The following is an 18,573-nucleotide window of genomic DNA, read 5'->3' on the forward strand; positions in this document are numbered from 1 at the left end:
GCGGTCTGAGCTGTTCCTGACGCTACTAGTGAATAAAGACCTTTCCTTACCATTGGCGCCATCATCTTGGAGCAGCACGCTCTCATCTCTCTTGCCAGTAGTTCCACCCTGGCGCCCTGCCCAGCCACATTGCAATGAAGTGTGGCTGATTAGATTGGATACATTTGTGGGTAGGGGCTGGGTTGATTAAAATTTGTTTTGTTTCACTAAAAGCCAAATCAGCTCCGAGAAGTGTTACATGTAATTGGAGATTAATATGATCCGGTAATTTGATCAGACTTTAAATGGATGACGTTTTTTTGAGAGGCTAAATAATAAAAGCAGATGAAAATGGTGGGGACTGAACAATCATGTCTTGAAATATGCATGGTATCAGGGATAATCGGAAGGAAAGAGACATTGTATAATACATTAGTACCCGGCGAGGGCGCAATCAGAATGAAACAGGCATTATGATTGGCCCTCGCCGGGGCTTTACCTGGCCGAGAATCCCTCGATTCTCGGCCAGGATTCCAGCTGCCTTTTCTACGGCGGGGGGCGTGGCAGCCCCTCAGCCAATGTGGAGGGTCGACGTGGGGTCATCCCCGCTCCAAGCCTCCCCACAGCTGAGAGGCTGCCTTCGCCCCACCTACCGGGGACTCAGGTATGTTTTTTTTTTTGTATTCCCTTCCCTCCCACCTCCCCACCCCACTTACCTTCAGCCTGCTTTGTCCCCGGGGTGTCCGGTCAAATGGTCAAAAATAAAAGATCGCATGACCATTTGCTCGAAAGTCAAATGGTCGAAAAAAAAAAGGTTGAATTTATTTATTTATAAAGGGAGGTTGGGGGGAACCCCCCCATAAAAAAAAAAAATGAATTTTTTTTTTAAAAATCGACAATTTTTTCGACCATTTGACTCTCGATCAAATGACATTCGATCATTTGGTTTTCGACCAAATGACCTACAACCCTCCCCGGTGGGGGACGATGGCAGCCTCCAGCCGTGTGCGGACTCGGAGCGTGGTTAACCCTGCTCTGAGTCTCCACACGGCTGGAGACTTCCATCATCCCCTGCCGGGGACTCAGGTACGTTGTTTTTTTTTTCCAACCCCCACCTATCTTCTTTTTTTTTTGGGAGCGGATATGCTGGGAACGCTTCTGTTTTCTGTTCCCTTTCCCGGCAGCCAATTTCTTGGTCTTTTTTCTTTTTCCTGTCTCGAAATGCTGCAGTGTTTTGGGACAAAAAAATGCTTTTAGTGCCCCGGTCACTTCGCAAGGTCACATCAGTGCCCACTTGGGGCGATCAAAACTATTATTCAACCTACATCTCTGGATCCAGGGGTGCAACCACCCTAATACATACATCTGTAACATTTTAGAGGCAGACTGTGGAAAGAGATATTGAAATGCAGGCTCAGTCAAAGATCCTTCTGTGGTCTGGGAGGCATTCAAATGCTGAGACTGTAGATTTCACCGAATCCAATTTCACCTACTCAGAAATTTGCGATTTCTTTTTTCTTAGAATTGGTTAGGTAAGTAGGTACATTTTATGGGGTAAGGGATAGGATAAGGTAGAGGGAAGTGGGGGAAAGGCGGGCGGTCTCCCCCTGCCTAATAAAAAAGAATTAGAAGAAAAACTATTAGAAGATTTCTCCTCAGGTGAAGTGGAATGGTTGAAATCACGGAGTTTCTTCAAATGCTACATCCGAGGCACAAGTGTAACGTGTAAAGCGGGCATTATTAGATCTGTTCACGCAGAGCGTGAGAGATCAGAAAGAGAGCTTAAGATGTTGAAAATACAGTATGCCACAACCGAAGACAAAGCTCTTGTAGGGGTCACCAGGAATAATATCTAACATTTCAGGGAACTGGCAAATGGGGAGGTAAAATCTTTATTTCTCAAAGCATCAGCCAGAAGATATGGGGAAAGTGAAAAACCTGGAAGAAATCTTGCTTGGACCATTGGACTGAAAGAGGAGGATCTAATATTACTGCAATACAGGATCCCAAGGGCAGTAGAGAGAGTAGGGAAGAGGCCATAAATAATACGATATGCAACTAGGTTTCAAAAATCTCAGTCAGATATATGGCAATTACTTGCCTGTGTCAAAGTTGGTTAGTTAGAACAAGAATTCTGCAACTTAATGAACACACACCTCTTGAATAATTCATTGCTGTTGTGAAGTCCTTACCTAGCAACAAGGCACCTGGAACTGATAGATTGCCCTCTGAATTCTACAAGGAGTATGTTGAGGAACTAGCCCCATTTCTGATGGCAATGTATGAGATGTCAATTAAGAAAGGGGTTCTGCCAAGGACCGAGAGGACTGCTTTAAACATTGCTCTGTTAAAACCTGACAAAAACCCAGTGGTCTGCTCTTTGCACAGGCCATGATTGTTAATCAACACAGATAAAACAATGCTGGCAACGATTTTAGCTTGATTATCAGTGAAGCACCTCCACATTTCTCATAATTCTCGACTAAAGTAGTTTTCTACTGAGGAGAGCTACACAGAATAAATCGCATGGACTGTTTGCACTTTTCTGTAATGTAGATTCTGATATCCGGTGGAGGTAGAGACGGTCCATGCCAAAAGGCATTCGACTCTGTTGGATGGGCGTTTCCATATAAGGTACTCCAACGCTCTGGGCTAGGTCTTCAGTTTATGACCCAAGCTAAACCACCCGACCCACAGGAAATCACAATTTATGTACTTCTCTCATCCGTCCTTCGAGTCAGTAGTCTAGGTTGTTCACCAGAACCGCTTACCTCTAAAACCAAATGTGCCCTATCCACAAATAATGACATCTACCTCTGCTCCTGTCCCTAGTAAGTTTGACGATGCTAGACAATACCTTGAGAATACTTGACAATGCTCAACAATACTAAACAATACTCCACAATACTCAATACCTGGCCCCAAACCTACAGCTGCTGTGTGACTGGGTCAATACTTACACTGTATGGTCTACTGCCGATGCTCAGCTGTCATGTCACCCAAAGCTGCCACTTCCCCTTCCTGGTCTGCTGGACACCTCATGAATCTTGGGCAGGATATTCCTGAGGCTGGCTCCTGATGGCCTTTTTGTGGGCACTCATTCCCTGACTCCTCGAAAGACACAAGGGGTCCTGCAGCCTCTCAGGTTCTGCGGCGGAGGAGTCGGCTTCATGCGGGGCTGGTGTAGCTAACAATCCTATGCTAGCAACTTGTTGTGGGAGATCTCTCCCATGGTATACCAGAGGTCTGGGGGTCCGCCTGACTCTCGAGGGCCCCAACACCCTTCCCCAACATAGACAGAGGACTCAGTCAATGGCAAGTTAGAACTGTGGTTTATTGCAAATAAAACCAACAGGGGTCAATACAAGACAATGAGAATCCTCCCATACATCTCAGCTCTCTATGGCACGTGGTACAGTTTTGTACAAGTATGTCGACATCACCTGGGACCTTCCCCAAAAAACCTATTATCACAGAGAATTGGGTATCGGGAGTACTATTACCTATAGGAGAACCTTATAGAGGTTATTCTAATGGTCCTTGACCGTCAGGTGGCTGGCCTGTCCTGTCCCCAAGAAATTATCTATTACATTGTTGCAGAGTAATGGGCTTGCCAATGGTTCGTACCCTTTTCCATCCACCACTGGCTTTCTAAGATGTGATTGGTTAGAGCTGATCCCACCAGGCCTGGTACTCCATTAGGTTCTCAGCTCTCGGTGCACCTCTTCAAGGTGATGTGAACGATTATGTGTCTGTATTGTAACTTGTGTGTACCACCTTTGCCTATGAGAATGCGCTCCTTATGTTGCAACACTTGTTGCCGTCTGAATCCTGACTTTCTGGGTTTGGCTCTACTTTCCCACCATGGGTAATTGTGCATTGCCTCGTTTGACTGTACCACGGGCTTAGAGACCACAAAATTGAGCTCTTATGCTTGTATTTATGAGGATTTATTCAGTTTCTCTGCAGCTGGTCGCCTTGTCGTCTGGAGACTGGAATGTGTCCGCGTATCTCTGACCTTGGCTGTGAGCCTGCTTCGTGCTCTGTGCGGCCTGAATCAGCTCTCCCCGTCTTAGCCTCATTGTCTTTTGGGCCTTCTATAATTTTCCTTAGATGTATAACATAAATTCTACCTGTTCATGTTATTCTAAGTACCCTATACGTTAGTCACACTTGGTCTTCCATATATATCCCTGTAGTCCCATAGGGTTGTTCGTGTTAAGCATCTGCAAGCTTGCTCTGGATCTCCTGTCCCTTGCAGTTCTGCGTTACTGCATTTGGCTAATGAGAAAATAATAAAAGCATTAACAGTATGTGTATGTATTTGTCCTCTAGCTATAGAGCTGGGTATGCATGTTCTTCATGCATACAAATGTGTGTTTGTGTAATGCGGTGCAGGACTGCGAATGTGCTTCGTGTCTAACTGTTGTGTATGGCTTGACTGGGTAAGCAGGAATGTTGTGAGGTCATGTGGAGTGTTGATGTCTGAGTGTTAGAATGTGTGAGTGAAGGTTCTAGCCTGTCAGTTGGTTAGCCTTCTGCCTGGGTGATGGGCCGTCAGTGTTAATGTCCTTTATGTAACTTAAAAGTAACTTGATTGACTGTCTGTAAAGATACCTAAGAAGTATGCAATAAACCTGGCAAGTCAACCTAAGAAGACTGGGAGCTGCTTCTTTTCATTGGCGACGAGCTGGTCTTTTATCAAGAGGAACCTGAGCGTGTAACTGAAGGAAAGCTGGTGAACCTGCTGCGGTGGGTGCAGGAAGATGGAGAAGGACAACACTGCCCCCACACCAAGTAAGGCCCATCACCCAGGGCGGCAAAAGGGGGAGGAAGAGAGTCCCTAATTGGAAGGTTGGGCTGTCCTAGTGGTGGATCAGAGCTGAGCCCAGGGACTAGGAGTGGGAAGTGTCCCATTCGCTGGGGGTAGGGGGGAAGCCTTGCCCAGATATTAAGAAGGTGAAGCTGTTCTACATGCTGGTGAAGCACAAGCTGTATGCTTAATATGCACTCAGCTGTGGAAATGTTGCGAGGATAAGTCAAGAGCGTCCCCATCCCAAGTTGTGGAACCCCAGCATATTGGACATTTAAAGTACCCAAGGGAGAAGGGTCTGTCTTGATTGCAAGAGGAAGAGGCAGGAGTGAGCTGGATTCAACTGGGAGATGTCATCATTTGCATAACAGTAACCATAGCTGGCAAGTAGGGAATGGTCTAAGTGTAGAAGCCAACATTGAGGGCTTTGTGGAGTTTCGATGGCTCTACGGACAATCGAAGATAATGTGCCGTGGTTTTGCTTTGAAACGAGCGGTTCACTGCATTAGTTGATGGTTGGGGAAGAGAAGTTCTTTATGACCTGCTGTCGAATGAGGTATGATGACGTCAGTAAGATCCCGTAGGGAGTCGGTGGAAGAATGGAATGCTCATGCAAGTCGAGAGCTGTTACCCGCTGTGTTCTGTGCTGACGGCATTACGGAGCAAAATGAATGGAAACATTCTAGTAGAGGACTCTTTGGCGTCATCCAACGTGACCAGGAAGTCTACGGTGATGAAGCCCGGGCTGCGTTAGTTGTTCACGGCAGCCAATGTGAGTTTGTGTTCAAACGCATCACGAAGGAGGAGCGACATACATCTGTAGCTGCCAGTGGCTTCAGAGGTGCCGTAGTATGGATACTACGCAGTGAGGCAACGTCGTTTCATGCACACGAGGGTCGGACACAATAGTGTAGGAGTTGGTGCATTGTCAGGGCACCGTATGCTGTGAGGCGGTCCGGCATATTTTTTTTTCTTCTTTTTTGTTTGAAGAAATTAGATGTTACGGCGTGGGACAGATCCATGGAGCCTGGATTTCGGTAAAATGGTTAAAGTTGCTTGTTCTATGGATTGGAGGGAAATTAACTATGTGGAACATTCCAGAGTATTTTTTTTAATGTGTTTATCCGTGTGTCATTTACTGTGATGCACATAGATGGATTTCAGTCAGGTATCTGGTGTTTTTAAGCATGGATGGTTACGGGTATAGTTTGGATGTGGTGAGTGGGTTTTAGATTTCAAACGGTTAAGGATTTGCAGTTTAGGGTCGCAGCATGCGGACATGGACCTTTAGTATGAAATAAAGAGTATGTTATGGTGCAAAATGAGTATGGAAGTTGGTGTTTTCCAAATGTTTAGTTTTTAACTACTTTGAGGATTTTCAGCGTTTACGTTGTCCCATGACAACATGGACTTTTAGTATGGTATGGTATTAGTGTGGAGCTCTGTCTACATGCGGTGCTCAGCAGTCCGAGTGTGTAAGACGGTGACATCAAGAAGGGATTGTAAACATTGAAAAACAAACATCGATTTGCAAAAGGAAAGAAGAGAAAATAAGCCAGAGGAGAGGCAACTAATGGGACACGATTTGTGACATGTGGCTTCTCTTTGATTCATAAGTTCAGAAAAGTGGCCCCATTAAATGAGACCAAAATACGAATCCTGTCCCTGTTCCTGTCTATCAAACAAGTTGCTGCTTGGCCCGCCCACTGCCCGCCCACTGCAGAGCCGTACTTCCATAAAGTGTGCATGTCACGAGTCTCCCTGCCGGTTCCTGTTGTGTGCTGCTCACTGCTTGCACGATTCACTGGACTTGTGGCTTTTTGGACTTGGTGCTAAGGTGACTTTTGAAGGCTCTATGTGCCAGCATTCTATGTGCCTAAGTAGCTGTTTGCTACGTTTGCTTCGTGTGGAGGCACAGATGCGAGCTGACTGTGTGTTTTCTATTGCAGTTGCTGCTTGGCCCGCCGACTGCCCGCCCACTGCAGAGCCGTACTTTCATAAATTGTGCACGCCCGCGCACAGCGCGTGCGCACCTGTGTAAGCACCCGTAGAAGTACCCGCTTTGCCACTTAGCCGCGAGGCGGTGAGGCAGTGGCACGGCAGCATCTGCTTCTTGTATCAGTGTATCAGTGGTATTTGTGGTATCTGTTTTACAACTAAGGGCGTTGTTACTACATTTACAGCTAGGCTTGACATGGTCTTTACAATGTACCCCCTAAAATCAAACATGCCGGGCCCTCTTTTGCACAGGCCGTTGTGTTCATCGGAGGTCAATGCCATAGCCACCCCACTAATCACTCCACAATTGTTTCATGCTGCTCTCACAATCACCCTGCTAAGAACGCCCTTGTGTGCCCCTATATCCTGTGCTCCCCCGCATGCATCTCCTTTTCGGTTTGCAGCGTCCACTAAACCTCATGTGCCCTCCACAGCCAACATTTCTTGTAGGTCAACACAAACATTTAATGTGAGGCCAAACTCACATCCGCTATCTGACCACACGATTCTGGCTTCAGTAAAGGGAAATACCCTGAGTTAGTTCCTTCTTGTCCCCTCTCTCCGATTGCATTCCCTATGCTTATACATGATACATCTGGCATCTCTATATATGCTAGTCAGTGCGAGTCACCCATTTCAATTGTTGAGGAGGACCGTTCATGTAGTTCTGAGGTTGTTACTTTGAATTCATCTATGGCACAAATTCAATCATTGGCGGATTCATTTATTCACCCAACCCCAAGACTGCCGCGTTCCCCTTTTAGAGACCCAATTCCGCACTACCTGTCTATGCTTCCACCATTAATGGCTATCAATACCACTCTTGTTAGCCTGGTGAAATTGTATGAAACTGTAGACAGTAAACTCTCCACACAAACTACTTAGGTGGAGGAGTTGACTACATGGTTAAAGGGTAATCAATCATTGTGCTATATCAACACGACTCAAGTGCCCACAATATCTAAATTACCCATCATTGATTCGACTGAACCAGAGGTGCCTGGCCATCAATCATTGGCTCCTGTAGCAGGAGACTCTCAAGTCCTACTATGTATGCCCAACTCTCATCTACCAGTCATCCCGGGCATAATCTGTCCTATCGAGCAAAATCCTAGGGGAGACCAGTCATGGATTTCTGATCCACCTTGCCTATGATGTCTTCAGTTCCTTGGGGCGAGGGTGGGGTGAGCCCTCAACAACAACCCACTAGAGCTGCCACAAGGGGCCCAAAACAAAATCAAAATCATTTACACACTAAGCGTGCAGCGAAAGGCCAGCGCACATTTATAAAGAAAACAAAAAATATGCCCGCCACAAAACCCCTAAGAGGCACAATGAATGCATTTTTTCAAGCACTTGACCAATCATCTAAGCCCCAAAAAACAATAGTTGGTATAAAAATCATGGGTCTTTCTGCACCAAATGTTCCCAATGACCTTCAACATCAGGCCATGGTGGCAGCTCCTCGATCAGAGAAGGCCAAATCCCCCACTTCTTATTCTCCGTTGAACAATCTTATACATTCTATCCGGGAGGGGGACAAGGTAGACAAACATGCTGCCCCTATAAACTCTTCCAGGAAAGCAGTTTCCTTTTCTTTACCTGTGGCCCCCTTCTGATTGGCGAAGTTGAAACCCAAATGACAATTAAAGATCTACATAATATGGTGGATCTCTATCTTGCAGCTCGCCCTGCCAACTCCGAGGTTCAAAATTTGGTTCCCCTAACTGGAAATCCTGCTTAAAACCCTATGGGCCAACCTGCAGCTAGTACTGTGTTTCCCGACCCTCACATCTGCTGCTCTGTCAGTAGTTTTGACGAGGGCTATTGAATGTCCCATGAGACAAGGCGAGGGTGCTAATGTAGCTCATTGTCATCCACATACTGTACATACTAGGTTTGTGTACAATAATTCATCTAGAGATGCTCATCCTGTGAACTCGCCATGTCATACGCTCATAATGAAGTGTAGAGATGGCCAGTTTCCATCGTATGACCATAATAGGCGCAGCGTCCTGAATATTTTCAGTGATCTGGTGGAATTAGTGGATGTTGTCTTGAGTGACATTGATCAATTTTAATTTATCTCTGAGTCATCGTGCTCTGTGGTGCAGCTTTGGATAAAATCTGGTGTGGTCATGAACACCATCTGGCAAGCCAAAATGGGGTTGTTTAAGATAGGTTTCTTAATCGCACAATATCCTGATAGAATAGCAGCCAGACCACAACACGTCCTTTCCAAACTCAATATTTACCAAAGCACACAGGCGGTAGCAGAGGGTTTATCGTCTGTCCCAGACTACCACCTCGACCCTCCCGTGCAGTGCTGAATATTGCATGTTGGAATACAAGGGGACATTCCCACTTGCAATCCTCGATCAAAAAATGTTCTGGCCTCTAGCAGAATTATTACAATGCAAGAGACATGGCTATCAGTCACGCCAGTGTGGGACAATTATGATGTAGTTTTATTACCAGTTATGCTTGGCAGAGGCAGGACCAGAATCTGATTTAGTGGTGGCAGTCAACACAGCCTCAGGCCTGTCGATAACACCATGGGACTCTGAGAGTGCTTACATCCAGTTGGTTAAAATATCATGTACAAACAATGCCATTAAACATGTATCACAACCCAGTACCAATGGCAGATTTGGCATTCTATCATGGTTTAGCCTGACTTCTGGACAAGATTCTCAAATGTGCACTCATCACACATACCATCATTATGGGGGACCTTAATCTTGATTGCTGGCACACGGATAGAGCCACTAAAGAGGTACATACATGGACTTCCTTCATGCAAGATCAAAACTTTTACATGGTCAGTGGGGCGGTTTCTGGTGATCTACCCCAGAAACACACTTGGCACAGAGGGAATAGTAGAAGTACCATTGCCTACATCTATGTTGAAGCATAATTATTACAGAGCATACAAACTCTGCTCGTTTCTGATCAGGAGGAAAGTGATCATAGACTTCTATCATTAGCCATTCTCTGGGATTTCTCAATCCAAAGACCTAATGCACGCTTTCAGGCTATGGTTACTAACACCTTGAGATCTAGAATACGCTGGAATCCAAGTAATCTTGACACATTCCAATCAGATATAGATCATCATATCTCAGGGCACCTTACAATTGAATACCCAGATTTACTAACAGCGTTCACTAATACCATCATCATCCCGCGGAATAATGTCATCCAACATGCACACACCTTTGATCCAGCACTTCGTGCAAGGCGTGCTGAATATAGACAGCTTTGGAAAAATCTTATGAAGTCTAACTCGTGAACGCATTGGGAAGAATTTAAAAACGCTAAATGCCGCTACAAGAATTGGATCAGAAGTCGGAAAGCCCTCATGTTCCAAAAAGATAGTGAACACATGGGGCAAGCGATGACAAACAAAAACTCGGCAGGCATGTGGCAATTATTGAAAAATCACTCCGCCAACATGCAAGCCGATGCCCAGATCAATGGGGTGCAAGAACAGCAATGGGTCTCCTTCTGCTCTGATCTCTATACTGATGATCACTACACCAGAATGTCCCATGTCCCTCGCTCAACGGCTACCTGGCACGAAGTATTTACAGGACAAATTATTTATGATTTCATACTACAGGCCAGCTCATCTCGAGCGGCTGGGCCTCATGGGCTCAACAATCTAATGTTCAAAACACATCCAACAGAATTGGCACAGATTCTAGACCTATTATTCCGGAAATTCTATTAGCAAGAAGGGTACCAGCATCATGGCAAACATCCATCATTATCCCAATCTTTAAAAAGGGGGATCGTAGTTTGCCTAGTAATTATCGTCCAATTGCACTTCTAGACGCCGCAGGAATTTATTTTGACAAACTCATCCTGAGAGACTTCAATCTATGGACCCAAAAATGTCATCTTAGAGATCCATCTCAAACGAGGTTTGTGGCAGGTCTAGGTACCAACATCAATTTATTATGTTTGAATGCCATTAAACATCAATGCCAGAAGTTAAAACAGCCTGTCTTTTTTGCTTTTGTCGATCTTAATGCAGAATTTGATTTCATCTCGCAAGTGATTTTACTCTCTATATTGAACAGAGACCGCTGTCCACCAGTCCTTTAAGATATCATTCAAGCTTTACATTCTGACGCGTCAATACAAGTCAGACTATCCCTTGCAGGTCTTTTATCGAGATCAATTCCAACAACACGTGGCCTGAAACAAGGCTGTCTTTTGGCGTCTGCAATATTTAACTACTTCATACATGACGTACGATATGTCTTTGAGAATATAATCTCAGACTCACCTAAACTTACTGATCAACCAATAAAAGCATTACTGTATGCAGACGACCTGGTACTCATATCAAAAACACAAATAGGCCTCCAAAAATTGCTCGCTGGTTTTCATTCCTACATCACACAAAATGAACTTCGGATTAATACAGATAAAACTCAAATAGTGTTGTATTCCCCAAAAAGAGTACACAAAGCTGTCTTCATTTGGTCGATTAATAGCATACCTTTGATTTTTGTCCCACAGTATATTTATTTGGGTATGTCCTTTGAAAGTCCTTTGAAAGTCACAGTAATGCCAAGTGGAGCGAATCGAGGCGAAACTAGCCACAGCCATATCTTGGGCGAAAATCCTCTTGTTCAAATTTGGCAAGTTTTCAGCATGGGTTTTTTTGGAATATGAAAATAGTGCCAAGTCTTTTATATGGATTGGAAACCTTATCTAGTAACATCAATCTCCAATTTGACAAATGGGAAGCGGCCTATTGGAAGCAGGTTTTGCATCTTCCCCAATGCATTCCAAATGTTTGGTTAAGATATGAACTGGGGCTGGTTTCCCTTCGAGCGCTCCATCTCTGGCAGGCATGTTCTCTAATCAGGAAATGTCTGATATCCACAAATCAAAATATTATTTTAAGAATTCTGGCTAACTATGTTTTTTCAACAAAGCACGTCTTTGCCCTAGAATGGACACATAAAGTATACCATTCTTTAGCTGAGGCCAATTTATCAATTGATGAGTTGCTTACCAACCCAGACAAAGCAAAATCTAAAATCTATGAAGTTGAATGGATTAAAACTTTAGACCAATGTCTACAATATAAAAATGGCAATGCAACTAGATTGCCTCCAAAAAAAGCATGCACATTACCACCATACTTGATGCATGCTCCATCGGTGCAGTATCGCTCTGGAATTTTATGTTTGCGATTTGAACTATGGCCTACAAAGTAGGTCTTGGTGCGACGTAAGCTTTTACCAGTTTCAGACAATTGTTGTCGTTTTTGTCTTAGTTCAAGGACTTATGAAACATTAGAGCACTTGATCACAGCGTGTGTTGCTTTACGTTCAGCAAGGGAGACCCATTTCGCCCGCCATTGTAAATATGTGGGAGAGTTAGACCCTGATCAATGCTGGTCGTTAATTCTTTCGTCCGCACACATGCCGTTGCAAATTGCTACTATTCATTTTTTAAGAAGTCTCGATTTAGACATTGGCACAAAGGACTGAAAACAGACATGTTACCTTGTGTGTCATCTGATTTCTGTTGGCTTAGTCCTTAAGTATTAATACCAATTGTTTCTATGTCTCTGTTGTCAGGCAAATCGAAATGCACTTGATCATATTTGTATTGATATGTTTTTATGTTTTATTTAGTTATCTATTCTGATGTTTAGTTTTATGTATAAAAGTTTTGAAAGGTTGATTGATTTCAGCTAATTCAAATAAAAATAATAATAATAATAAAAATTAGTGTGGGTTTCCAGTCCCAAAATTTGGTGACATGCATAAGCAACAATGGAAAATGGATACGATGAGCTGGGATTGGAGTTCATAACTTTGGTCTGCCAGTGGGTATCAACTGGGGAATGTTTTGCATTTTGCTGCATGAGTTGTGCTGGAAAAGTGCAGTGTGTGTGCAATCTGATGAGGGGGTAGCCTCTTCAGTTCTTCATGGTATAGGTGTGGTTATGTGGGGGTAGCGCCTCCTTTGTATTTGGTGATCTTGGGTGAAGTTTATACAGAATATGTAAGTTAGGTGTTGCTGATGGCGTATGAATGCCAGGTCAGCATGTTGTGTCTTCCAAATGTGGCTTCTGGGGGTAGCGCCTTCAGCCTTGTTTTCATTATGGATGTGGAATGGTATGACAAGGGCATTTGGGAGGTAATGCCACATAGTGTGGTGACTGGGGGTAGCGCTTCCAGTATGGTATGGGCGTGACTGAGGTAGATGTTGCGCATGGTTAAGCAACGTACGCGTGTTTGGTGGTGGAAGAGCCACCAGTTCGGTCTGGGTGTGACTGTGGAAGTAGTCATGCATGGGTAACATATGTATGCTTGTGTCTGGTGGTAGCACCGCCAGTTTGGACGGAGCATGACTGTGATGGTAGTCATGCATGGTTCAATGAGGTAGGTGTGTCGGGTGGTAGCGTCCCGGATTTGGTATGGGCATGTCTGTTGTATTGGGCATGCAGGGTCACACATGTACTTCGATCTCGTGGTCTTGTGCTATGCTCATTGTGTTTTTGTGCACACAGGCAGTTGTGTTTGTCTGCACTGTGTGCTCATCAATGACTTGTTCCACCTTTCAGGGTCCAGAGTGTGCCAGTGACATTGGTTGATGGTCCCGGTGTGCCTGGCCAGTGCATCGGGAATGCTGTGAGTGGCAGAGTGTTAGTGCACATACTGTGTGCTTGCCCTGGTCATGCGAGTCGGTGTGAATGGCATATGTTGGTGTGTGTGGAGGTGTGTTGTGTTGTGTCTTGCGTTGTTGTCAGTCGATGGAAAGAGGCTAGGTGTGTTGTGTAGAGCTTTGTGGTGTGTGATGTGCCAATGTAAAGGGAGGAGATATGTTGTGTATGGCTTGCCTGGGTAAGCAGGAATGTTGTGAGGTCATGTGGAGTGTTGATGTCTGAGTGTTAGAATGTGTGAGTGAAGGTTCTAGCCTGGTCAGTTGGTTATCCCTCTGCCTGGGTGATGGGCTGCCATCTGGCTGGGAGCTGCTTCTTTTCACTAACGCTGCTACGTTGTGGTGTCTAATACTAATGACGTCAGCATTGTCCTGAAGTTCGTCTTGCGATGAATCTGGGGGTGGGGAGGGGCATCTTCAGGACCCTCTCTTCACTATGGTCAAGCTATTATATGAATCTACTGACGTGCAGGTTTTGACAAACAATGCGTCTTAGCTTCATTTATGCTCACTAGGAGTATAATGCAGTGATGTCCACTGCCTACACTTTGCGATAGCCATTAAAATATGTTTGGAAAAGTGCATGCTGACCACAGGACTCAGGAGCCTTCTAAGCAAATCATTGTGTTGTTATACACCGGTTGCATACTCCTGTTTACGTAAACCTTCATCAGGGGTTTAAATTTGCTGTACAAACAAACCAAGAAAAAAACAAATCAAGAAAAAACCTATTCATGCCTTCCAGGTTTGTACACCATACTGTACATACCCAGTTACTCGTAGTGTCAATAGAATCAACATTCTTCTAAGCACCTAGTAGGTCCTCCGGCAGAAGCTGCAGTAGTATCTCCCGAACAAAGATACATCTGTTGTGTGACAAAGCTTCATGCTGGGGAAAATAGGTACTAAATCATAGAACAGACTGAGAGATATTTGCTGTATATCCACGTCACACTCCCAAAACAAAGTGAAAAGGCAATCATTGATTCACATCAATGCATGCTGGGAAACTGAGTCCAACTCCCTAACCAAACAGAGGAACCAACCATTGGATGACAATGTTGCATCCTGGAAACTGAATCCAATTTCCCAGAGCGGACTAAAAAAAACTTCACTGGGTGACCATGCTGCACGCTGGGGAAAATGAGCACTAGGTCCCAGAGCGTAATGAGAAACATTCAATGGGTGCAAAAGATACTGTGTGCTGAAAGTGGGCGTCACCTACTCCCCCGGCATCTGAGAAAGAGCCACATGCCAAACACATTTCATGATGAAGAAAGGCGTTCTCTTTTCTCAAACCTGTGAGAAAAGGGTCATATGCAGAGACATTGCATGCTGGAAATAGCAGTGGACAACTGCACCTTACATACAATACACTTTTGACACACCCAGAAAAGATCAAACTTGAGACCAAAGAAGAGACACAATCCTGACCACTTTGACATGCTTGAACATACAGTTCTGCAAACTGTACCCGTGAGTCCATGCTTCGTGTCCTCAAGTATGCCACTGAGGCTTTCCATAGAAGTACCCACCTCCCTTTTCGTTATAGGAGGAATACTTTATGATATGCACACTACACTTTGGTGTTTTGAATGAATGTGTCCTGTCATCTTCAATCGGTTTTGCAGTCTCCGAGATTTACTTTACAAGGTGCACAGTTCATTTGGGAGTGCAGGAAGTTTACTACAAGGTATGCACACCTTGCAGTGTGTGAGGTGTAAAGTATGTGGTTATTAAGTATGAGGTGTGCTGGATGAGGCACACTCTTCATTCTGAAGTCCGCTGGGTTTACTATCTGGTGCAAATAACTGCATTGCATAACATTTACTGTATAAGTACATGCTTCACTTTGTAAAGTGTTTTTTTAAATATATTTATTTATGTATGAGGTATCTAAAACACACACTACAGGGGACCACCCAACACCCCTGATCATGCCCCGCAGGCAGCACACACCACAAGGGACCACTAAACACCCCTGACCATGAGCCGCAGGCAGCCCACACCACAAGGGACCACCCAACATCCCGGGTCATGCCCCGCAGGCAGCCTGTCACCCCCTGGCCATGCCCTGCCGGCAGCCCACACCACAGGGGGGACCCCCAACACCTGTCACCACATGCACAGCCCTTTCCACATGTTTTGGCTGCCACGTGCAGGGTCAGGGGGGTAAGAGGTAGCCTATGAGGACAAAAGGGGTGTCAATGATTAAGCAGTCAAACAAGGTGTTAGCGAACCAGCATCTGATTCACAGAAGCGTTTTATAATGGTGCAACCCAATTGAAAAATGCCCCATGAATTAGGCCACCAAGTCTTCCGTTCCTTCCTGAGGTGCAGAACACAGCATTTGCTAGAAGATATACACACTCCGCGTTTGCTAGATGATGCACACACCAGTCGTTGCATTGAATTAGATATACCACTTGAGTTGCACCCTTCACTTTGCAGTGTATGAAGTATATGATATGATATACACTTCAATTCAAAATGTCTGCGGTTTCCTAAATGAAGTACATACTCTTTCTAAAGTCTATTCTTATCTCATGGAGTGACCTGCAGAGTCTCCCTTCAAATGTTGGGAGAGGGGCTAACTTCAGCAGCTGTGGGTGGGGGGGCTAACCTACTTGTGTGGGGGCATCTATCTTCTTTGCACATTCTTCTGTCGAAGCTTCAATATTAAAAGCACGTATCTCTCCCCTCACGTCTGAAACCAGACACTTAAGGACTGTTGTGAGAGCGAGCTGTCTCCTGTCCCCTCCTGCCCTTACGATCACTCCCCTAACATGCAAATGTTTACATCCCATCACCATTTCAATTGCCTAAAAATGTATGCATACAATGCAGGTGCGAACAATGAAATGCTTTGCGGTCGCTATTGCCGGCCCTTTGTTAACCGCACAGTTCAGGCACCGTTTATCATCAGTGTCCTGTCCTTCCGGGTGTAGGCGAGCCAGGTCAAGTCAACATAACGCAACATTTCAGGGCAGGGGTGCGGTGGGGGCTAAACCCCCATTTGCGCAATGGTTGTTGCACCACTGGCCAAGGGTTTCAGAAAAGCCCCAAACCTCTCCGGGCCAACTTGTGTGCGGCTATTCCCACTCCAGATCATATAGCCTGTCTTTCTCTACGCCGCACAGCTCCGTTCTAGGCACAGCCCCTGGGCGGATGAACTTTCTCCCATGTCTCCTTCCTCTTCCTCTTCCGGCATAATGGCCTACGTGCGTCACGGCTCCATTGATGCTCCGCCCCCACTCCGTTGAGCATCTGTATTTTTCTATACCTCTGTGAAGCGCTCTGTTGCTTCTAGAAGTTCGGTCCGCGCTCAATAAATACCATAATAATAATAATATTAAAAATTGACACGCCGGCAACGCCACTGCAGCCTGCCTCTCCTCCCATTATTAGCAGCCCTGGGCCTGCTGCTACACATGCAAACTGTCCTGCGGGCCCTACTAGTTTTACAGCCCTCCCGTGCAGACTCCGAACGGGCTGTAATGGCCCTGAAAACCTAGTTAACTTCCACGCCATTGCAACTATGTGTATCCTGCGGTGGAGAGCTATAAAGCATAAGTAGTTTTTTAATCATATGTATGTTACTGTACCGGCACACTTGTAATGAGGCCCATATGACTTATGTGGATACCAGATCAACTCATTTCATCTTTGGGAAATTCTGAGGTTGGCTTCAGAAAGCAAAACGAGGTGCATTCGTGGATGGGCGTATGTGCCCTCTAGCTCTGCCTTGCTTGCGTCTTATGCTACTGCAATCTCAAGGGAAAGGGGGAGAACGCCTGTGAGACACTCATTCCAAAGAGAGCGCTAAGCGTTCATGACGTCATAATGCACGCAAGTCTCTGCCAGACACTCCTGTGTGCCGCACCATTACTAAACAAAATGCTGTGAATTGTGATGTTTGCTGGAATTGTGAAATGACACAGTTTTTAAGTCTTACCGAAAAAGGATCTCTCTCTCTCGATCTCTCTCTCTCTCTCTGGAGAATATTTTGGCACTGACATGACTTTTCTTTCAGAACCGGATTGCATTCCTGGAAAGGCACATCTCCAAGGCGTCCAAAGTTGAAGAGGAAGATGATGGGCGAGAGGAGGACTTCCAGAAGGAGCTGAGAAGGCAGGGCCAGAGGATGCAGCAAATGAATGCCATGGTCCGCCAGCAGATGGAAAGGCTGAGCAGTAGCTGCCAGATGGAGAAGGTAGGTGTATTGGAGGCACCGATTGGCCTCTCATCTCAGACCAGGGATCAGACAGGAGCCAGGAGGAATAAAAGAAACGTGGTGTATTAGTTATAGGGCAAAGAATAGGCGGTGAACAGGAGGGCAGTAGGATGACGCCCCCACACAGGCCTCGCTCCCATCCTGAAAGCCCAGTTCAACCGTCAAACCTGGAACCTGCAGGTTCCTCGGGTTCCATGGCTCACCCAACATTCCGGTAATGATAATAAATACACTAAGCATATTACAAAAGGGCGTGTGTAGGCCACATGCTCCCCATTTCTCACAGGGTTTTCCCGAATGTGTAGGGATATGTGGCTGCTGCAGTGCTGATTTAATGGATTGATTGCATAAAAAGTCTCTGAATTTTGATTCTGTAGATGGAGCGGCGTAAACAGTGCTTCTCAAAGAAACGGTCAGTGCTTTGGGCCATCCTCGCGGTCTGTGGTTTCCCTTTGGAAGAGGAGAGGTTTCTAAAGAACTTGCCTGATAGCATTGTTTTGAGTGAGTTAAGTGAGCGAGTGTGGCCTAACTTGTGTAGCACACAGCAGAGGGAAGTGCGTTTTGATGCCTGGTTGTCCAAGCTTTTTTTTTTTTTTTAGATCTTTTTGGATTCTGTCAGTCTGTGAAAGAGAGTTTGATAAGCTGAGCCGTAGACTCAGCTTATCGTAGACACAACACAAGCCGTAGACACAAGCTGTCTTCAAGTGCTACGCTCGAACGTTGGCACATCCAGTGGACCCTGGAAATTCCACCAATGTGCCCATGCCCTGTGTGGGTGGTGGTTCTATAGCTATGGTAGACCGTACGCTTTCCCTATCTGCCCTGGTGAAGATTGGCCATCATTGTGAATTTGACA

The 18,573-nt window shown here is 45.3% G+C and overlaps 1 protein-coding gene across 1 annotated transcript in view; it reads left to right on the top strand.

The window, feature by feature from the left end:
* Positions 1-18,573, top strand: part of LOC138513860 (Golgi membrane protein 1-like) — a 191,322-nt gene that overhangs the window by 80,877 nt on the left and 91,872 nt on the right. Inside the window, exon 3 of the mRNA XM_069628975.1 lies at positions 17,517-17,696. Coding sequence (XP_069485076.1) covers positions 17,517-17,696 — 180 coding nt within the window. The remainder of the gene's footprint in view (positions 1-17,516; positions 17,697-18,573) is intronic.

Source organism: Ambystoma mexicanum, chromosome 12 (genome assembly GCF_040938575.1).
Source record: "Ambystoma mexicanum isolate Mex_15411 chromosome 12, UKY_AmexF1_1, whole genome shotgun sequence".
Lineage (NCBI taxonomy): Eukaryota > Metazoa > Chordata > Amphibia > Caudata > Ambystomatidae > Ambystoma > Ambystoma mexicanum.